Source organism: Hemiscyllium ocellatum, chromosome 48 (assembly GCF_020745735.1).
Source record: "Hemiscyllium ocellatum isolate sHemOce1 chromosome 48, sHemOce1.pat.X.cur, whole genome shotgun sequence".
NCBI classification, from domain to species: Eukaryota; Metazoa; Chordata; class Chondrichthyes; order Orectolobiformes; family Hemiscylliidae; genus Hemiscyllium; species Hemiscyllium ocellatum.
In genome coordinates, this window is record NC_083448.1 from 6,279,265 (window position 1) to 6,302,208 (window position 22,944).

The following is a 22,944-nucleotide window of genomic DNA, read 5'->3' on the forward strand; positions in this document are numbered from 1 at the left end:
GGGGTGTGGGGGTGAGGTGGAGTGGGGTTGTGAGGGGTGGGGGGGTGAGGGGGGTTGTGAGGGGTGGGGTTGGTGAGGGGTGGGGTTGGTGAGGGGGGTGGGTGGTGGGCGGGGATGGGGGGGTGGGTGGTGGTGAGGGGGGGATGAGGAGGTGTGAGGTGGGGGGATGAGGAGGTGTGAGGTGGGGGGTGAGGAGGGGTGGTGAGTAGGGGTGTGGTGGGGGGGTGAGGGTTGTTTTGGGGGTGGAGGGTTGAGGGTGTGGTGGGGGGGTGAGGAGGGGTGGGGTGAGGGTGTGGTGGGGGGTGAGGAGGGGTGGGTGTGAGGGGGGTGGGGGGGTGAGGAGGGGTGGTGTGAGGGGGTGGGGGGTGAGGAGGGGTGGTGTGGGGGGTGAGGAGGGGTGGTTGGTGAAGTGGGGTGGTGTGAGGGGGTGAGGAGGGGTGGTTGGTGAGGAGGGGTGGGGGTGGGATGAGGAGGGGTGTGGGGGTGAGGTGGGGGTGGGGGTGTCAGGGGGGCGGGGGTGAGGTGGTGTGGGGGTGAGGTGGGGTGAGGGGGTGGGGTGGGGGTGAGGTGGGGGTGTGGGTGTGAGGGGGTGAGGTGGGGTGTGGGTGTGAGGGGGTGAGGTGGTGAGGTGGAGTGGGGTGTGGGTGTGAGGGGGGTGAGGTGGGGTGGGTGTGTGGGGGGGTGAGGGGTGGGGGTGAGGTGGGGTATGGGTGTATGAGGGGTGAGGTGGGGTGTGGGTGTGAGGGGGTGAGGTGGGGTGTGGGTGTGAGGGGGTGAGGTGGGGTGAGGGGGTGAGGTGGGGTGTGGGTGTGAGGGGGTGAGGTGGGGTGTGGGTGTGAGGGGGTGAGGTGGTGAGGTGGAGTGGGGTGTGGGTGTGAGGGGGGTGAGGTGGGGTGGGTGTGTGGGGGGGTGAGTGGTGGGGTGGAGGTGGGGTATGGGTGTATGAGGGGTGAGGTGGGGTATGGGTGTATGAGGGGTGAGGGGGTTGGGGGGTGAGTGGTGGGCAGGTGAGGATGGGTGGGTGAGGATGTGTGAGGTGGGGGTTGAGGTGGGGGGGGTGGGGTGGGGGTGTGAGGTGGGGGGTGAGGTGGGGTGGGGTGGTGAGAGTTGGGGCGGGGGCTAAGGGGTGGGGTGGGGAGCGTAGGGTGGGGGAATGAGGAGGGGTGGGCAAGTGAGGGGGGTGGGGCAGTGAGGGGTCGGGGGTGGTGGGGCGGAGAGGGTCGAGGGAGTGAGATGGGTTGGGGGGGTGAGGAGGGAAGGTGGGGTGGGGGGGTGAGGTTGAGTGAGGTGGGGTGAGGGGGTGAGGTGGGGCGGTGATGGGTGGGGTGGTGAGGAAGGGTGGGGTAGGGGGTGAGGGTTGTTTTGGGGGGGTGAGGGGGAGGGGTGAGGTTGGGGGTTTGAGGGGGAGGCGGTGAGAGGGCTCGGGTGGGGGTGGGGGAGGGATGGAGGAGGGGTGGAGTGGGGGAAAGTGTAGGGATGAGGGCGGATGGGGGTGGGGAGGAGCGGTGGGTGAAGGGGTGGGGTGGGGGGAAGGGGTGAGGTGGGAGAAGGCGTGGAAGGTGGGTGGGATGGGTGGGGTGGGGTGAGTGAGGGGAGCGAGCGTTGGCAAGGTGTGGTGCGGGGAGTGGCGAGGGTGGATGGGAGGGAATGTGGAGCTGGGAGGGGCAAGTGTGGGTGGGAGAGGGTGTGGAGTGGGGAGGGGAGGGGGTATGTTGCGGAGTGGGCAGGTTGGCGAGGGGGCAGTGTAGAGGGAGGGTGGAATGGGAGAGTGAGGGTCGGGAGGGTAGTGTTAGCGGGTGGGAGGAGGGAGTGGGAGGGGATGGGGAGGGGATGGGGAGAGGGAGGGTAAGCAGGTAGGAAGGGAGGGGGCAGGGGTTTGGGACAGAGGAGTGGGATGATATTGGTGATGTTGAGGCACTGGGAAGAGGAAGGGGGATGGATGTGATGGGGGGGACGATGAGATGGATGGGAAGGGGTGAGGAGTTAAAGCCTCACTCGGATCTGGTCTTATCACCAAATTCCACTGACTATGAGAAAGTAACAGGCTACACAAAACATTTGCAGTCTATTTTATCTCCCGGCTCTTAATTTTCTCACTGCCTCACCCATCCCCAGTTACCCCCCAATCTTTTCCCCTGCTTTTTGGTGATGGGTGGGGTACAAATCAAGCAGGATGCCTTGTCTTGGATAGCTTCACCTTGTGTGTTGTATGTAAACATTTAGCCCAAGTGTCTCAAAATGTTGAATCAAGTGCCAGAATTTGGTGCTTGTCTTAAACCAAAGTTGTCTGGAGCTGTAGGATTTCACGAGGTAGCACCACTGAGAGATGGGCCAAAGGTACATGATAACTGATGTCTTGCACTTGGAAGCTGGAGTGTAAGTTGATATAACAGTAAGACAGTGTTGTTGTGGTTCTGTTCGCCAAGCTGGGAATTTGTGTGGCAGACGTTTCGTCCCCTGTCTAGGTGACAGCCTCAGTGCTTGGGAGGCTCCTGTGAAGCGCTTCTGTGATGTTTCCTTCGGCATTTATAGTGATTTGTACCTGCTGCTCCAGTTGTCAGTTCCAGCTGTCCGCTGCAGTGGCCGGTATATTGTGTCCAGGTCGATGTGCTTATTGATTGAATCTGTGGATGAGTGCCATGCCTCTAGGAATTCCCTGGCCGTTTTCTGTTTGGCTTGTCCTATAATGGTAGCGTTGTCCCAGTCGAACTCATCTGAGTGTGTGGCTACTAAAGATAGCTGGTCGTGTCGTTTCGTGGCTAGTTGGTGTTCATGGATGCGGACCGTTAGCTGTCTTCCTGTTTGTCCGATGTAGTGTTTTGTGCAGTCCTTGCATGGGATTTTATACACTACGTTCGTTTTGCTCATGCTGGGTATCGGGTCCTTTGCCCTGGTGAGTTGTTTGAGAGTGGCTGTTGGTTTGTGTGCTGTTATGAGTCCTAGTGGTCGCAGTAGTCTGGCTGTCAGATCTTCTCCCAAATTTTGAACAGTAAGACAATCTCTGAATATGTAGATTTGAAGTCTAAAAGCTCTTTTGGCCCATTCGTACTGTGCTGGTTCCCAGCTCTGTGTTCAATTATTTTGTACTTCTGCAGAGAGCTGGCATCGGTCTGATCAGCCAACTGTAGTGCTTCTCAGCATCAATAGCTGCATGAACCATTCTGGCATCCCACAGTTGCTTTTGACCTCCTGTTTTATTCTGCCCATGGGAAAAAGGAAATCCTGTGTGTTTTTGCCACTTGGCAATATTTTGGTTCTTTGACCAGCTTGGAGTGACCTCTGGATAGAAGTTAAGTGAAAGTGAGGACTGAAGATGCTGGAGATTAGAATCGAGATGAGAGTGGTGCTGGATGAGCACAGCAGGTCAGGCAGCATCCGAGGAGCAGGAAAATCAACGTTTCAGGCAGGAGCCCTTCCTGATGAAGGACTCCTGCCCAAAACGTCGATTTTCCTGAACCTTTGATGCTGCCTGACCTGCTGTGCTTTTCCAGTACCACTCTAATCCTGAATCTGTACAGCGGTTGCCAAGTTGTGATAATATGCATGCCCAAGGAGATAATAAAGCTTGGAGACTCTCCTGTATCCCCTCAGGTGAGGTTGGGAAGCTGTGGTTTTGTGAGATCTGCTGTGTTTTCTAACTGGCATGGCTTTTGCGGTTGTACTAACTTGTTCTTTTGCATTGCAGATAACGAAACAGCGATGTCTGAGAGAGGCCCCGGTGGAGATGCTGGCCATCCCAGTGCCATCAGGCCCGCTGTCACAGTAGGCAGGGGCCTACCAGGCCGGCGCAGCTCCGCCACCGTTACCCCAGGCCGCTTGCCCTCCGCCACCGTTACCCCAGGCCGCTTGCCCTCCGCCACCGTTACCCCAGGCCGCCTGCCCTCCATCCGCTCACGGGACCTAACGCTGGGAGGAATGAAAAAGGTCAGGAAGTCTGATTGACGGTTGGAAGATTTGATTGAAATTTTCAGAGGCGGGCCAAAGTAGATGGGGTGGAACAGTTCCCACTGGTGAGAAGGTTAGGAATTGAAGTGCCCAGATGTAAGGGAATTGGCAAAAGAAGCAATGGTGATGGCATGATCAACTTTTCCATGCAACAAGTGATTAGGATCAGGAAAGTGACTGAGCGTGTGTTGGAGGCAAGGTCAATTCAAACTTTCAAAAGAGAGTATTCTGAAAAAGACGCATGTGCAGGGTTATGGAGAGAATACAGGGAAATAGATGACTTGCTGTTGTTGTATAAAATCTTGGTGAGATCACAGCTGGCATTTTGTGTACAGGATTCTGTATACGTAGAGTGAGTGTCGAGGAGATGCAGCATGTGTTTGAGTTTTGAAAAATCAAGTGTCTCCACTGAAACTTGGAGAATTCTTGACAAGGTGAATGTAAAAGTAATATCCGTCCTGGCATACAAGTTTAGGACCAAGGCATACAATCTCAAAATAAAGGGATGGGGTTTAGGCCACTTAAGACTGAGATGTGGAAGAATATGGATACTAATGGCATTAGGGATATTGGGAAAGCAGCATTGAGGGAGAAGATTAGCTATGATCCATTTGAATGGATGAGCAGGCTTGATATGCTGAATGAGTTACGAGTGTGGTGCTGCAAAAGCACAGCAGGTCAGGCAGCATCCGAGGAGCAGGAGAATCGACATTTCTGGCATAAGCAATGAAACGTTGATTCTTCTGCTCCTCCCGATGTGCTGTGCTTTTCCAGCACCACACTCTCAACTATTGATCTCCAGCATCTGCGGTCCTCACTTTCTTCTAGTTGATATGCTCAATAGCCTATCCTTTTCCAGTGTTGCTGATGAGGGAGTGCTGCACTGTTAAACACACTTTCTTTTGAGTTAAATCAAAGCCCAGTTTACCCTTGGAGATCGTTCCTGCTCTTAATCAAAATAGCAGAATGGAACCTTTTGAGACAATATCGATCCCTCACCAGTGGAACAGATTACCTGGTAGTTTATTTTATCGCTGATTATGGAAACTTGCTGTACACAAATGAGCTGCCCGATTTCTTGTGTTGCCACAGTGACCATACTCGTTAGGGCTTCAAATTCAAACACACAACTATGCAGAAAGAAATTAGTTCGATCATCATGTTGTCAAAACATGTTTTGCATAAGGAAGTCAGCAGACTGTTGATGGCAAAACCTATGTTTAAGTGGCCCAGGAGTCTTTTGAACGCTATTTATCGCACCTTGGAATCGTCAGCAATTTTCAATGAGAAAAGACGCGAGGAGTCAAACTGGTAATGTACTGTGTAGGGCGAAACTGTTTGATAAGCTCGCTGTGCTGGTCTTTCTCTCATTTCATTCTGGAGTTGGACTTAGAACATAGAACAGTACAGCACAGAAGAGGCCCTTCAGCCCACAATGTTGTGCTGACCGTTGATCCTCATGTATGAACCCTCAAATTTCTGTGATCATATGCATGTCTAGCAGTCTCTTAAATATCCCCAATGACCTCGCTTCCACAACTGCTGGCAACGCATTCCATGCTCTCACAACTCTGTGTAAAGAACCCGCCTCTGACATCCTCTCTATACTTTCTGGCGAACAGCTTAAAACTATGACCCCTCGTGTTAACAGTTTCTGCCCTGGGAAAAAGTCTCTGGCTATCAACTCTATTTATGCCTCTCATTATCTTGTATACCTCACACTGATCCATGACTTGTACTTTATTTCAATGGGAACCATCTGAAGGTTGATTTCCGACGATCCCGACACTACATTGGCCTATCGCATTTCCATTTCTGTTTCTCTGAAGGAATGGTACACTTCAATCCAAGCTGGCAGGGGAATCGATGGCAATTGTTTCTCTGCCAGTAACAGTGTGCCTAGTGAAATTTATTCAGAAATAAGCCTCAAGGAATTGACACGCATCATGTTGCTCCTCCATGCTCCAACTGGACGATCATTTACAATTTGACATTGCTCATGGCACTGGAACGGATGAAACCTGGCTAAATCATATCGGTGTGTATGGCACAGAGAAGCCCTCAACTCACCTGGACACAAGGTTATCAGGTTACTAGTTAATGGCTAGCTCTCTTTTTAAATAAGCATTTTGCAATATAGCCTTGTACCTTGCCACTGGTTACCAGGAATCCATCAAACTGTGTGTGTCACACCTTTGAAGACTTCAGTTCCATAGGCCCTGCGAATAGAAAATTCCAATGGTTCACAGCCCTCTGAATGAAAAGAAATTCTACGTATCTCCCTCCTAAATGGCATCCTTTTTAAAAAAATTCTGCCCTTTGGTTCTAGACTTGCCGATCAGGGGAACATCTTAGCTGCATCTACCCCATCCATCCATTAAGTATTTTACAGATTTCAGTGAGATCACCTTTCATTCTCCAAAAGCCTAAGCATTTTATACATACAAAAACCATTGAAGTTAGCATGACAGATTGATAAAATGGTTAAAAGGGCATCAGCTTTGTAAATCGAGGCAAAGATGAGAGGAACAGGGAGGAAATTATGAATTATTGGTTTGGCCTCACCTGGGGAAGTGTGTCCAGTTCTGGGCGCTGCAGTGTAGAATTAAGGCTTTAGGGAAGATGCAGAATACTTTTATGAGTAGTTACAGGGATCAGAAGATCAATTGCGTGGATAGATTGAAGAAACTATTCTCAAGAGACAAGAACGTCGAAAGGAGATTTGATTACATGCTCAAAATCATGAGACATCTGCACAGTTTCGATGGGGAGAACTTTGGGGGAAGGGTCAACAACCAGAGAATGTGAATTTAAAGTGATTGGTAAAAGAAGCCATGGGGACATAAAGTAGAACTTGTTTTGTTCATCGAATGGGTAGAATCTGGAATGTGCTACCTGAGAGGGTGGTGGAAGCAAAATCAAAGGATTTCAAAAAACATTTTACTTAAAAGTTCACATCGCTGGCTGGGCCAGCATTCATGACACTTGAGAAGGTGGTGGTAGATTGCCAACTTGAACCGCTGCAGTCAAGTTGCTGTAGGTAGACCCACAGTGCCATTGGGGAGAGAGTTCCAGGATTTTAACCATGCAATACTAAAAGAACAGAGATATGTTTCAAGTCAGGATGGTGAGTGGCTTCGAGGGGAGCTTGAAGCTTGATACAAGGTGGTGTTCCCTTGTATCTACTGCCCTTGTCCTTCTAAACCCATAATCACTATCATGTCGAAGGAGCCTTGGTGAATTTCTGTCGTGCATCTTGTGTATGGTGGACAACGCTACTGAGTGTGGGTGGTGGAAGGAGCGGATGTTTGTGGACGTGGTTCCATTGTGGTACAAAGGCTGCTTTGTCCTCATTGGTGCCGAGCTTCATAAGTGTTGTAGGAGCTCCACTCATTCAGGCCAATGTGAAGTATAACGTCATACCCATGATTCACACCTTGTATGTAATGGATGGTGTTTGGGGAGTCAGGAGGTGAGTTCGTTACTGCAGGGTTCCCAGCCCCTCTGACCTGCACTTGTAACCACAGTATTAATAAGCCTGGACCAGTTCCACTTCAGGTCAATGGGAACCTTGAAGAAATCGATAGTGGGAGGTTCAGTAATGGTGATGTCTTTGAATGTGAGAGGGAGACTATGGTCAGATTCTGTTTTGACGCTGCTGGTCATTGCCTGGCAACTGTGTGGTATGAATGTTTCAAAAGGGAATTAGATAAGTCCCTGAGGAGAGAAACTTGGCAGGACTAAGGGGTTAGAACAACGAGTGGGATGAGCAACGTTGTACCTGCAGAGAGTCATCGGGGATATAGTGTTCTGAATGCTTCCTCAGTGCTGTATGCAATCGATGATTCTTCAAAAATACACACTTAATGGCAAAATGGATACCTGTGCCACCATATGTGCTCTGAACAACAGATTCCCAATTTTTAAATTTAATCTTTTCATAGGTGGCTGAACGATCAGTGGCGCAGCACCCTGGGTCCAGAAGGGGGCTAACTTGACCAAGTTTCCACTTCTGATTTTGATCCATTATGCCTGGAGATATCTGTTGAAGACAAGTTTTGGTTTGATGCAGTTAATAGTGTGAAGAAAGTGAGGACTGCAGATGCTGGAGATGAGTGTTGAGAGTGTGGTGCTGGAAAAGCACAACAGGTCAGACAGCATCTGAGGAGCAGACGAATCAAAATTTCGGGCATAAGCCCTTCATCAGGAATGAGGCCTGTGGGCTGGGGCGGGAACTGAGATAAATGGGAGGGTGGGGGGGGGGGTGGATTGGAGGGAAGGTAGCTGAGAAAGCGATAGATAGGTGAAGGAGAAGGTGATAGTTTGGAGAGGATAGCTGGGAAAGGTGAAGGACAGGTCAGGAGGGCAATGGTGAATTGGAGGCTTGGGACTGGAATAATATTGGGGATATGGAAATGAGAAAACTGTTGAAATCCACGTTGATCCCATATGGTTGCAGGTTCCCAAGGTGGAATATGAGGCATTCTTTGTCCAGACTTGGAGTCGTAAGAGTTTGGCAATGGAGGAGGACCTGGGCTGCATGGCATGGATGTCCGCTTCCCCTCCCACTTCGTCAATGACATGCAGGTCCTGGGCCGCCTCCATCGCCAAATCCTTACCACCCGGTGCCTGAAGGAAAAACACCTCATATTCCACCTTGGGATGCTGCAATCACAGGGGATCAGTGTGGATTTCAACAGTTGCCTCATTTCTCCCCCCCCCCCCCCCCACATTACCCAAGTCCCAAGCCTCCAAATTGGCATTGCCCTCCCGACCTGTCCATCACCTTTCTGGGCTGTCCGCTCAACCCTCCTCTCCAACCTATCACCCTCTCCCTCATCTTCATCGCATTCTCAGCTTCACTCCCATATTTATCTCAGCTTCCCAGCTCACATGCCTTATTCCTGATGGTGGGCTTATGCCTGAAACGTCGATTCTCCTGCTCCTCGGATGCTGCATGACCTGCTGTGCTTTTCCAGCACCACACACTCAACGCAGTTAGAGTGACAATTTGTGACTGCAAGTTAGGTTAGGCAATAGAATTTACTTTAGTATGTTGACTGAAAAACAATAGGGTCCAGGATATGGAATTAATCTTTAATGCAAGGGTTTTGTCAGTTGTTCCTTGCTATCAACGTGTATGAGAGAGTGAGTTTATTTCCACAAGCTTTCCGAGCATGTTAGAGCAGAAGTCCTTCTTAATTCTCTGAACGCAAACTGTAACATTGACTGTGATGTGAGCAATGTTTAATTATGATGTCTTCTTTTGCAGAAAACATTCACTCCCAACATCATCAGCAGGAAAGTTAAGGAAGAGTGAGTATATGTTTGCTTCAAGCAATTTGTGATATAGTTTTAAAATTCACTTTAGTGGTAATGAAAATGTTTCAATTAGTAAGTTATCCACAAGGACTAGGGGAGCACGTGCAGAGCTGTGGGTCAGTGCACATGACCTCCATTTGTCTGCAGTCACCACCAGAGACTGAAAGTTTCTCAGATCATAAAATAAAAAATATCCACGAGGGGGAGCTTGGTACCCCCGACTTGCCTGCTGGGACAAGTGGTTGCGTACATTGTATAGAAACTGTGACAGTCTCCCATCACTCATTGTCAGTGTTATTTTCTCTGAAAGATCCACTTACACGTTTTGAAATGAGTTGAAGGGAATGTACATTCAAAATCAGAAAATGGTGCAGATTAGGCTCCTTGGTCAAAGGACAAAATGAGATATTGACTGTACCTGTGCAAGAAGACCTGAGAATGTCTTGTACATTCCTAAATGTATTCTTGGAAGGTGTGGAGTGCACACTTTGACTGAAATCTCAGTTAAAATTATTGCAGAAAGACTGAATTGAGAAAGAGGCAATCTAAAAGATCCTTCAGTTCTGATTAAACTCAAGGCCACTCTGGGTATGGTTCATTTTTACACGTTTGACAGAATTATCATAACAAGGACAGGGTAAAGATGCTTAATTTAGGCAATGGTTCAGTCAGTCAGTGTTGGACACTCACCTTATGACTTCAGGCTGACTGGACACATCTCTTGACTGAAGCGTTTCTGTCTTCTCTTATTGCTGTGTTTTGGACTGCTATAAATTGATGATTGTTCACCTTAACTGGCCACTAGTCCTGTACATAACCTTTGCTCAGACAGTACATGATCAGTGGTGCAATTCTAATTAACTTACCAACGCATTAACAGCACAAAATTCATCTGTTTGAGTTAACACTGCATGCCAATTCCTCATCAGTTTTTCAAGTGTGATGTGATATCGTTAAGATGACCCTTATTCTATCTCGTGACTGGTTCCCAGCAATGTCAGTCAATTGTGGTCTCCTCAATTTTTCCTGTTTAAGTTTACAGATGTCCTCTGAGATGGAGGCACCTGCTTAAAGTATATATAGGATAATATCCTAATGAGTAATATCATCTTCTCAGTCTAATTGATCTCAACGCTCTGGAGAGTTCCAAATCCCATCGCTAAACTTTATCGAAAAGAACCCTTTGCTAAAGCGACTTCACAATAACTGCTGCTGCCTGGGACAAGTTAACAAAATAAATCACTATTTATTTTCTGGGCATTACATATTTACAAGTAATCTCATTAGACCTCACCATATTACTGTAGCATACCAAGTAGAATATATATTTATGAAATATGTACCTGTCATATTCATGGAAACATTATTAATACCACAGACCTTCCTTTTGACCTGAATCATGTGGTCATTCTCACTGACAAGATAACATGTACATTGACCACAGATAAACCAAATATAATATGAATGCTTTGCATGCTTGATCATTACAAAACTCAACTCAAATTAACTGTTTAAAATTGCACTCAAACCCATGCCTAACACCGCCTTCACAATCTTTCTCGAGTGAATGCATACATGTTAAATGTCTGCATTTCAGGCATGAGAATAACTGTTGTTGTGGCACAGTGCAGTGACAGGCTTTCTGCTCTGTCTGCCTGAGCCATGTGTGGAGAGAGCACTTGGAGCTGGCTCGTACTGGGATAAATACTGGCAAGGACAAGAGTGTGGGTGGATGAAGTCTGAGATTCAGAGCATGTTGGTTTCAGTAGTTTTCAATAATGTATTAGAAATGCAGCGAGTGAGGACATGGGTGTTAGGAAGCTGAATTTAATGTTGGGTTGAGATTATGCCAGAACAAGTTTTCCTTGTGTTGGATGCTTTTAGTTTACCTCGTTTCTGGATTTCCTGCTGTGATTACTCCTCTGCTCCATGTGCTGGCGTCAGGTGAAAGACTAGTATGCGCACAACCCAGATCCATAGGGCTGCTGAAGGTGGTCAATCACATCTTGCCGACCTACTGACTGACATCAGTCCCCTTTCACATGAAAGATGTGCTTTTGGTTGAGGGTTTCTGACTCGCAGCGCTCACTTGCATCACTTGATGTTTCGATGCTCAAATTTGCTTTGCTTACAGACCAAAGGAGGACGATGCCTCTCAGAGGAAAGAGAAGAAAGAACGAGACAAGGATCGCCAGAGAGAGACACGAGGCAGGGGAAGAGGCAGACCTGAGACAATTCAATCCCACTCCATCTTTGAGCAGGGACCCGCTGAAATGATGAAGAAAAGAGGTGAGACACAGGAAAGGGAACACTCATTGAGCTTTCCAGTTTACATCCATAGAATTGTGCACCATAGGAAGCAGGAGCAATTTGGCCTCCTGGGTTGGGGCCTGCTCTTCCAAACAACAATCAAGTCAATTGGTCTCCCCCCACCGTTCCTTGGATTTGTCATATTTTAAATATTTAATCCAATTCTGTTGTCAAAACTTTGTGCTGGGTGTCCAAAAACATAATTGTTTTTTCTGTGAGATTTTTCATGACTCCCAGTTCATTCGCTAGCACCTTTTAATGTGTGCCCTCTATTTATTGATTCCTCACCTCCTGGAAACAGTTACTCTTCGTTTAATGGATATAAATCTTTCACACCTTGTGCTTCAGCACTGCAGCATGTACTCCTGTGGGTGCAGTGCATTCCAGTACAGAAGCTGGTTATTTGCTCTTATCTACTTAAGTCAAGTCTTAGACAGGGCTGCACTAGCCCTAGCTCTGGCATTACAGAATTCAAATTGACCAAGATATAATACATTAAGTTCAAGTTCCTGCAGACTGTTGGGCATCACCGACAGGCCACAGGCTTTATTTGCTTTCATTCTTGGATGCCTCCACTGTGTTCCTGCTCCTCCTCCCTGTCATTTGTGCTCAGGAATGAAGTATAACAGCACAAGTACATGTTGGGGGGAACTCTGTGGGGCTCAGTGGTGGCTTTCCTTTGTCACTTCTATCTTTTTATTCATCTTTTCAGAGATTCCATTCCAAGCTGCAACTTTGAGCTGGCCTTCACACTGTGGAGAGGAAGCATGTGTTAGTGAGACTATGCAATACTGCTGTGGAAAGGGCAGGAACAGAACATTGCAGGGAAATGCCACTCGGGGGTTTTGCTTTGTCCCACTGTGATTTTGGGCAGCCTCAAAACAATGAATGGCCGGCAAACTTGGCCACCAGAAATAATTCAGAGCTAAATGGAGCTCACCATCTCTGACACCAACCAACCCATCCTGGAACAAACAGGACACGTTCTAAATTATTACAGCATGTAAAACAATCAATTTGTCTGGAATTAGCAATTAATGACCTGCGATCTATTTTATATTTCTCTTATTTATTTGATTTTCTCTTGGTGTATCTCTCATTTTTCTTCAAAGCTGGTTGGGATTCCTCGATGGATATGAAGGAGTTTGGAACATCCCCAATTATTAACATAAAGAAGGAAAAGCGTGAGTCTGAAGAGGAAACCAAGCAGATTCTCCGCATGCTGGACCGTGATGACGTAAGCAACGGCTTGGGCGACTACAGTCATGTGTTTTCTAGTGCCTTCGATCTAGGGCTTGGACATTCATGCCGGACATGGGTGGGATTGAGATTGGAGGTTATTTTACGAAATGTGTGTGTCTCGATGCGAGTGCAGATCAGGAAGCCTATGATTGATTCTGGGACTGTGTCAAGTTAATTAGTCTCGACTGTAACAGTTGGTCTTTGACCCTTGAAATAAAAAGGTGAGGACAATGAGGTGAGAGAGAAGGTCACAGCTGTTAGCTAGTGGCATGTATAGGCATCAATGGAAGACCAGTATTAGGTTCACCTCTCTCACACTGTTGGCAGAATACCTTGCTTACAGTTACCATCGAGTCCCGTGCTTAGACAAGACACACCTATTAGACCTGTGGCACCATAGAGCTTGTGCCCTTGAGAAGGGACAGCGTTTTGTCTGAATAAGAATTATTCTGGAATTGGACATCAGGGCCATTAGTTAATTTAGAATAGATAACTCATATTTGGGAACTTGGTGCAAATCAGTTTCAGTTATAGATAATATGAAGTCAAAGGGAAACCTCTGACTGTTCGCTCTCTTACATTCTGCATTCCTTTTCAATCTGAGCCATTCATGTAGTCATTATTTTAATTTTTGTTGTGTGTTACCCATTCCACTGAGTGCTTTTCTTTGTGTGTAGTTTATTGATGATCCTGGTCTGAGAAACGATGCCCGGAACATGCCTGTCCAGCTCCCGCTGGCACAGTCAGGCAGGCTGTTCAAGGAGGAAGTGGAGGATGAGGAGATGAAACCTGCACTGCTGACCAAGGAGGAGAAGATGGAGGTGGATGTCCCCTCTGTGAAAAGTGAGTATGACAACACATACTGCCATTGTTGTAGAGAATGTGAGGCTGTGGGAATTATACCGAGTTAATGATGATGGGAGACCGGGAGGAGCCTTTCAGAATGGAAAGGAAGGGAATGAGTTGTTAAATAGTTTATTATCCGAACTAGTGAGCCTGTAAGAGTCACCACACCATTAAGTCATTGAGTGAATGCAATCATATTCAAATGTGATAAGTATCTCCCACGTGTAGAAGATATTACTTGTACTTTAAGGTGCCTTTCCTTAGATCAGACACATTCAAGTGCTTTTATAGCCAATTAAGTGATTTTGAAGTATTGTTGCTGTCGTAATGTCGGAATCACAGCTGCCACCTGTGACTGACTGGATAATATGTCATGATTTGGAGAAGTCACCTGATGAAGGAGCAGCACTCCGAAAGCTAGTGTTCCCAATTAAACCTGGTGTTGTGTGATTTTTAACTGAATAATATGTATTGGTGATTTTAGTAGCTAGATAAATATTGGTCCACTCTTAACTCCTACTGGTAACTGGAAAAGAATCTGAAACAGTTGTGAGTGGCACGACAGCTGCTCGCATCACTTTTCCTGATTCCAGATGGCAAAAGTGCATCGGTTAAGTTTTAAAACCTTGTTTTATGAGTGATATATTCCTCAAAATGGACGGCAAATTTATGACAAAGTTAAAGGAGAAAATGCATTGAGAAATCATTTGAAAATGAAGGTGTCGACTACAGCCTTCCTTAATGGAACAAATTATTATCTGCCTGTGGAGACTAAAACTCTGCCTGGTTAGCTCAGTTGGTAGTTAATCAGACTCTTAATCCCATGGTCATGACCTTGAATACTAAACTGGGTGATTTAAAAAAAAAGCTTCTTGTGTTATTTCAGTACATAATAAATTGTTCTGTAGTACAGAACTTGAGTGTTGCTAAGAAAACTCCTTCTTGATGAATGCTGTTGAAGAGCCCAAAAGAAGTTCTATATATTGCACAAAGAAGTAATGCGGTATATGAATTTGAGTGTTGGTGTGATGCTAGCTACGTAGGCTGTATACCCCAAAGACTGGTGGATCGTCACAAATAGCTTATCCCTTTGGTTGTTTGAAGAAGTAAGGTACTGACGACATCCAATCAGCCCATACTTGGAATACTTTCAACAAAGTCTCCAACATTAGGTGTGATTCTGCATTTGGGCAAAATATGTCGTGTAATCCTGAGTATACAAAGGATTAAACTGACAACCAAAATTGTCAGTCCACTTTGTAGGATGGCACATTAATATATATGTGAGCTGCAAACAGTAATACACAGTGCCCTATTTTATGCAGTTAGAAAGAATATGTATGTACACTGTACCCTTTTTCAACTCAACAACATAGGTGACAACCTGTCACTGATTCAAATCTCAGGGCAGCGCCCTGACTCATTAGTCAACTGGCCTGGTTTAAAATTTAAATAAAGTCTGACTGTTAACTGTCAATCATAATTGGTTGCTGCATTCTCTATGACAATGCCTGTACCAACTAGCTTACACTTGGCAGCTAATCAGTGCACTTAAGTCATGAAGTTTTCTCACCTCCACCCCCTTTTGAATTGTGAATTGTCCTGCTGAATGCAAGACAAAGCATTTGGACAAAATGTGCCTTTTTTCCAGGAATAATTTTGAGACAAGGTCGACTTGACACATTTCTTCAAGATCCATTTTGTTCCAATATGAAATGTCGTAGCTGACAGGTCCATTTGTAGGCATCTTCCTGTTCTCACTTTGTTGTGGCTTTGCTATCCAGATCATCATTTTGAGGTATACTTTCGGGTGGACTGTGCAGTAGGTTCAACACTAACATCTGCATCACCATACATCTATGTGTGGGAAATGCTGTCCAAGTATTGTTACTGAGTCAAGGTTAGGAGATCAGCAAGATCTCCTCCAATTTTGTTTGAATAAAGTTGTGACAAGTTCAATAGCCAGCTAAGAGGGTAAATGAAAGACAGCACTTCTGACTCTGCCTGAGTACTGCACCATGTCTGTTAACCTTGATAATTTGATTAGATTACTTAGTGTGGAAACAGGCCCTTCGGCCCAACAAGTCCACACCGACCCGCCGAAGCGCAACCCACCCAGACCCCTACATATACCCCTTACCTAACACTACGGGCAATTTAGCATGGCCAATTCACCTGACCCACACATCTTTGTGACTGTGGGAGGAAACCGGAGCACCCGGAGGAAACCCACGCAGACACGGGGAGAACGTGCAAACTCCACACGGTCAGTCGCCTGAGGCGGGAATTGAACCCAGGTCCCTGGCGCTGTGAGGCAGCAGTGCTAACCACTGTGCCACCGTGCCACCCAGTTCTAGAGGGGTACTTGAACCTCAAAACTCTGATCGAGGCAAGAGTGATAATCCAGCGATGTTTAAGTATTAACTCGCTCCCTTGGTTGGGTTTTTGAAGAGTAGCTCCATTGAAGAGTGGAGTGTGAAAAAAACCAGAAATTATTTTTTTCCAATCTTTCCAAATATTGCTCTGACCAGAGAACAGAGTTCTGCCTGTGCTTTATCTGTGGTTTATGTATTAAAATCTATCCAATAAAGTCACTTAGAATCATTGCTTTGTTTTCAGTTAAGGATGAACCCGGAGTTGCCAAAGAAATGCAGATGTCGCCGAATCCAAGTGCGACGAAGATGATCCAGGATGTGCCAAAGGAGCTTTCAGTATCTGAGCTGCTGCAAGAGCTGAGTCTGTGTAAAGATGATGAGCTTCTGTTTCTGCAGCTACCTGACACACTCCCTGGCCAGGCTCCCACACGTGATGAGAAGCCAGTAAAAGCGGAGGTTCAGGCTGATGATGGCCAGACTATGCTGCTGAAGCAAGAGAAGGCTCAGGTATGTACTGGGGAACATCCAGTGACAATGCAGGGGCTACTCTGTTAATCTCCAGCCATTTCAAAAAATGGATCTATGCAATTCTGCTGTGGATTGGAAAACTACCAATTGCAGTTCTGTTTTGTGATTAAAGTATGAAGTGCTGGGATATCCAGGGTGAGTTGAAGGTTGAAATTTAATTGAGAAATTCACATACAATATTAACACCCAGGGGAGAGGTTTGGCTAGGTTCAACTGAGGTTAACAGATATGCAAGAGTGTGTTTCAGTAGACTGGATACTCGGAGGAGAATACAGGTGATTTATGTTTAAGTGATATATCCATGAATAAGTTACAGAATGGAATCTAATCAAGGAGTTCACGTGGTTTACATATTGATGAACAGAAACTCAGAAGTGAATTACATGTTGAAATCTAATCGAGGGGTACAGGTGGCTTTATATATGGAATAGTTGATGCCTAGTAACGATGTTTATGTAAAAGATGAGCAGAGGAAATAAGATGCACTTTAAAGACATTTTCCAGCATTTTGGAATCCAATTAGTTTATTCCTTGTTTATTTTTCCTGGAACAGAAATACAAACTGTTATCTAATGTGCTAGGAGCAATGGATGCTGCTTTTGGCCTAAGCCATATAGTTAATGGAACTGTCGTATAATGCGTATGTCCTTCAGGAACTGAAACAAGCAGAGAATTCCTGCTCGCTGATGGATTTAACTGAAGGTCAGATCGGAAAGCTGCTGATCAGAAAGTCGGGGAGAGTACAGCTTGTACTGGGACAGGTCACCCTCGATGTCACCATGGGCACAACATGTTCGTTTCTCCAGGTATTTTACCCATGTTTTCCTAAGTAAGGAAGTTGTTCACTCTAAGTTTATTTTTTCCTGAGAAGAGTTCCCTAACTTGGATGTTTTGCTCAGAAATTTTGCTTTGCTAGGGCTCATGTTAATTTTGGAATACTATGATGATTGTGAGACTGAGTTTGTTACAAAATGAATAATTTCCTCTCACTAAGTGTTATGAAGGCCGGTCCCCACTTCAAACTCCATTCCTTCTCAGGAGCAGCAGACTGAGATTAAGCCAGTCGGTTAACAATCTTGGGTGTGACGTTTACCTCCAAGATTAATGTCACAATTTCCCCACCTCCATAACAGCACCTAGCTTCGCCACTGCCTCCGTTAACCTGCTGCAGAAACCTTCATTCATGTCAGTTAGTTCGAGGCTTGACTATTCCAATGTGTACCTGGCAAGTCTCCCACATTTCACTCTACCTCTTGAGTCAGAAGGTGAAGGGTTCGAGTCCTACACCAGAAATGCTTGAGCATGTAAATCTGGGTTGACACTCCTGCGTAGTCAGTAGGAAGAGCTCCTGGAGCTGCTGCCTTTTAGAGGTGCGAATAGAGGGCCCTTCTGCCATTTCAGATGGATGTGAAAGCTGTCAAGGTATGCTTCGAGAAGGAACAGTGCAGGTATTACAAATGCAGATGTGTCAGCTGTGAACCATTTGGAGACGGGACATTGTGAAGGTCTCTTTGTTCTCACCGCCCTGCCTCGCAACAGCTGTGAAATTTCCACCTTGACCCTTGCACTCACTTGATTTCTGTTGTTGTCCTCCTTTAAGGAGCTGGTTTCTATCGGAATCGGAGAGAACCGGACTGGAGAAATGACGGTGCTGGGACACGTGAAACATAAGTTAGTCTGTTCTCCTGACTTCGAAACCCTCCTTCAGCAAAGGCAATAGCTGGAATTTGAGATGCGCATGTCAAAAGGCATCACAGCACATGCAGCACCAAGACAGAAGAAGGTGGAAGTGTAAGCAGCTCTTGTTTTTTTTCTGAGCTAGGGAATGCAGGAGGGCTTTGCAGAGAAAGGAGCAGTCAGTTCTCAAGGGAAACTGGAATGAGACTTGCTCTTTGTGGCAGTGTTTGTGTCATAACAAGGATATAGTCTGGTCTGGCTTCCCTATTAATTCGCTGGTGGTCAGCGAGGCAATGTCCACGAATCATGTTGACAGACATTGATGGAAGCAGTACTGAACTGTGGAACAGCTGTGCATGAATCAGCAGTAAATTCAGAGCAAAAGATAGTGTGAGCTGGTGCCAGGCGCCTTGCTGACATGAGGTCAGTCTCTGAGAGGTGGTGGAGTCTTTGTACAGCAGTGATCCAAGAGTTGGAAGTCTTCAGAGTTCACATTCAAACTTCATTGCTGTTTGGGTCCATGCTGTCAGAAACAGAAGGATAACTTTTCCATTCGATTCTTCTTGCTTGCTGTGACTTTGATGTTGATCTATACCCGGACCAAAAATGTTCCCCACGCCCCCAGATTGCAAATCAGCAGGTTTCCTGATTTGGGTGGGAAACAAGTGTTTAGATTGTATCTCACACTAAATGCATGCTTTGCTGCTGAATCATTTTAGTTTGGCATTGTTGTCTGAATTACTTAAATGTCCATTATGATGTGGTTTCAGCCAAGAAATTCTTCTGTAATTGTGGAATCTCTCCAAGTGCCTTTTCCTTAAAGTTACCAGGACATGGCATTATCAACAAAAATGAAAGTTAATCCAATAGTTTAGTAATGCTTCACGGTTGACCTATAGTTTTCATATGTCACAGTTAGATGAGAACCATTTTTATTGTCAGGATTGTATCCCTCAAAACTCTACCAGTGTGGTAGAAAAATTATACTCTGCCATTGTGGATGGGTTCACAGGCAGTTGCTCGGGTAAAAAGGGATGGGGTCACAGGCAGTTGCAGATCAGAGACAGAACATAATTTCTCCGTGTGCTACTGGGTGCTTTTCATAGTCCTAATGGTTTCTGACATACAAATTGTGCTGAAATCCTTGTACTTTAATATTGCATCTTAAATACCCAACATTGTTAAGAGGATCTCTCTCTTTTAATCTAAGAAGACTTGTGCTGAGCAATGTCATAGTACAGGAGGGGATTGACAGCACAGGGAAATTTCTGTCCTTTGTAAGCTGATGACTTAAATTGTGACAGCATATCGTGAGTCTGAATGTTAATGTTGATTTGGACAGCTCAGAATCAGAACGAGTTAAGCAGTGTTTACCTCATTCTTGATAATAACATAAGTTAAAATCATAACGAGTTTGGAAAATCCAATTGCAACTTTTCTACTGCTGTACTATATTTGATGTGAGAATTTTTGAATCTTGGATTGCAAATAAACTTCTCTGTTCTTTTTAAGACTGCATTGAATTTGGTTTTCTGTATCTTACTGTATGGAACCACAATCTGTGCTGGTTATCAGGTTGGGAAGTTACAGCAGGATCAGGAAACTAAATAGTATTTTAAATGGGAATGATTTTCTCAGTGTAATGCATATTCTGTCAGTTGTTCTCTGTTGAACAAATGCATCATCTTTCTCCTGAGAGGAGAACCAGTATACAAACTGGGGCAAGTGAGGTTAATGTTTCCAGATGAGCATACGTGCTCACCCAGAAAGTTGGTGCTGTTCTCTGTCTGACCAGTTTGCATGGGACGAAGTTGTAATCCATTGCCACCTCTGAAGAGATTCGGCCAGATTGACACTGTACATAAAATGGTGAATCTTTGCCCATAACCCTTCAAATGTTGTCTTTTAAACTATGCAACAATTCCTTTTTAAAAGTTATAATGGGTCTGCTTCAAATGTCTTTTCAAGAAATGCATTTCTGATCCTTACACCTTGATGCATTCAAAGAAAATCTCCCTTCATTGGTTTTGCCAATTATTTGAGGTGTACCCTCTGGTGACTGACTCTCCTGCCAGTGCAAGACTTCTCATCATCAGAATCCCACATGATATTGGGCATGTGTGTTAAACCTTCCCTTAAACTTTCAAGTAAACTCTACATTCATTCCAAGGCCTGATATCTTTCCTGAAGGCTGGTAATGAAAATTAAATGCTATAATGCAATTGAGGTCTCATCAATAGTTTTTAAAAGCTCAAACTTCCTTCTGTAGTTTGGCCCCCTCAGCTCCATCCAGCCAAAATCATTTGGCGGGGGGAGGGGGAGAGAAGGTGGAAATAGGGAATTAAGACCACAATCAAATCAGGCATAGTCTGACTGAATGGTGAAGTGGGCTGCCTTTGCTGCTAATTTGTATGTTTGTAGTCTATGCCTCTTGTTATAAAGCCAGGGTACTCTGAAGTTTTGCAGAAGTATAATCAACTTGTTCTGTCACCTTCGAAGATTGGTGTACCTACATCTTCAGATGCTTCCTGCGGTCTTTTTAAATATCTGCATTTGTATTATCTCTTCCTCCTCAAGTTCAGAAACTAACTGCGCTAAGAATACTGAGAAACAGATAATCGAGCTGTGCCCCACATATCATTTATAAGGAGCCCCATGTTAAATCTCAATGGCATTGTCTGTTACAATTACTCATTCAGCAGTTGGAAGGTGAGAAACAAACTCATTCGCAAAAATAGTTATGGTTCATTTTTATTTAAATGCTGGTAGCTGCCCCTGGGTGAAATTTGTGAGAGAATTTTCTGTTAATAATCAAAGCTCAGCCAGTCACTAATGTGTTGAGTCAGGATGAGATTTTCTGTTTGGTTGTTTTGCCAGATGACATCCAGCCTTGGTTAACTTATCTATTGTTGCGGGAAAGGCAACCGGTCAGTGATCTTGCTTTCAGAGATTGATCATCCTTTTGTAGAGAAGTGCCATGTGTCCTGAGCCATGATCTGCTTTCCTTCAGTCATTTGACTCTTGGTTCCAACTGACTGGTCACTGGCGTAACATGAAGGTCAATATTAGATGTGTGATTGAAAGAGAATTAAGGTTGTTTCAATGCCTCATTTACATGGCAAGTTGTAATCAGGTCTTTGCACATTTTAGTGATTCCTATTCTTTATTGTAAATACGTGCAGCGATAGTTGTACCTTTTGTCTTTTGCGAAACATCAGTTTTTCACCATTTCAAAAGTGAAACAATGAGCCTTCAAACTTAGTTTAATGGAGATAAATGCAATTATGTTTCTGTTGTATTCATCATTGCAAACTCGATTTCTACAATGTAAGGGCATAAAATGTATGGATTTAAAACGATCTTCACAAATAATGTTTGAGTGTGAGATTCCTACTCTGGTAACAGAGTTTCCAATAGTTGCTGGTCAATAATGAATGAAATGGGATGCTTGTGACAAGTGAAACAGCATTAGGTGTTATTGCGATGGCTTTGACGGAACTCAGTTGCATCCACAGAAGCCACCGGAGTAGGTTTAATGACTGATTTCCTAACAGCCAGACCTTCTAATATAATTTGCCATCTGAAATGCCTTTTTGTTGAGTGTCCCTCCATGGACCCCTCTCTTACCCATGATCATGATGAAGACTTTGTTGGACCGAGCAATGGCTACGCTGTGGCAAGGATGGTTGCCGTCCCATCTTTTCAACCTGATGTCCATGGTGTAATCTCCATCCATGTGAAAGTTATCCCTGATGACAAAGCACTTGTTACCACCAATGGTCAACCCTTTGACAAGGAAGGTCTTCCGGTCACTGCTCATAATGGCTTTGATTTCTTGAGGGCTCATTTGCTCGAACAGCCCTTGCTGTTTGGCAGCCAGCAGCCTGGGACACGAGCAAGCAAATACTGCTGCATCTTGGCATAGCCCATCCGCAAGCAAATTTCTCACGTATTCATCCCAGCCCAGCATCCTGTTCTGTGAAGCTGAACCCAGTGGGGTCAGGTTTAAATTGAGAGAGTATGCTCAAAGTCAGTGACACTTTTCAGTTTTGAGAATGAATTTCTTGCAAAGTTGCTCTAAACTGTTCTGTTGCAGTAGACAACACACTTGGAAAGAAATAGAGTAGCGAGACAAGTGTGCAAAATAAAGCTAGGAAAGAAAATGCAATGTGAAAGTATCCAGGTCAATTTTAAACTCTTGGTGTCACAAACACAGTGACAACCAGGGTGACTGTGACATCACAATATATTTCTAAACAATTTGATGTTTATGATTTAATGAAACAAAATACTCAAAGGATTGTGTTGCTTTCGATGTCCGTTGTATGTCTCAGGTCTGCTTACGCTCAAAACTAAAATACCCATCCTGTTTTTGAAAGGGCATCCCCCACCCCCATAATCTAAGATCTCTGTGCTTCTCTATTTCTGACTGCTTTAGCATCCTTGATGTTCATTGCTCCATTCATGGTCGCTGTCTCTTTGAGAATTCAGTCAACTTGTGTTCGGAACTCGGGTAATCATTACTGTAGCAGTAGGATGCTTATTGAATTTTGATCTGCTTCCTGTTTTGATGTTTCATCACTTGGACTGTGACAGATGCCAAAAGTAAAAGGTTCTAAATAGAGTTGAGTAAGGGAGGATTCTGATATTTTTATAGGATAGATGAGATGTAAGCAAAGATGTGCAAGTTTGGTCAATG

General features: G+C 45.2%; 2 protein-coding genes across 2 annotated transcripts in view; one reads left to right on the forward strand and one right to left on the reverse strand.

The window, feature by feature from the left end:
- The window catches only part of polr3d (polymerase (RNA) III (DNA directed) polypeptide D), a 20,182-nt gene extending 461 nt beyond the window's left edge, over positions 1-19,721 (forward strand). Inside the window, exons 2-9 of the mRNA XM_060856544.1 lie at positions 3,686-3,924; positions 9,218-9,261; positions 11,402-11,556; positions 12,690-12,814; positions 13,497-13,662; positions 16,285-16,547; positions 17,222-17,374; positions 18,169-19,721. Coding sequence (XP_060712527.1) covers positions 3,700-3,924; positions 9,218-9,261; positions 11,402-11,556; positions 12,690-12,814; positions 13,497-13,662; positions 16,285-16,547; positions 17,222-17,374; positions 18,169-18,288 — 1,251 coding nt within the window. The 5' untranslated portion in view covers positions 3,686-3,699 and the 3' untranslated portion in view covers positions 18,289-19,721. The remainder of the gene's footprint in view (positions 1-3,685; positions 3,925-9,217; positions 9,262-11,401; positions 11,557-12,689; positions 12,815-13,496; positions 13,663-16,284; positions 16,548-17,221; positions 17,375-18,168) is intronic.
- A 2,071-nt stretch (positions 19,722-21,792) lies between these two features.
- Positions 21,793-22,215, reverse strand: LOC132836900 (profilin-2-like). The gene has a single exon (XM_060856467.1). The coding sequence runs from the start codon at positions 22,213-22,215 to the stop codon at positions 21,793-21,795; it is 423 nt and encodes a 140-aa protein (XP_060712450.1).
- Between the last annotated feature and the right edge of the window lie 729 nt (positions 22,216-22,944).

Bases quoted from the DNA above. Each gene is read 5' to 3' on its own strand.
- LOC132836900 (XM_060856467.1), bottom strand. From the start codon at position 22,215: ATGCTGGGCTGGGATGAATACGTGAGAAATTTGCTTGCGGATGGGCTA.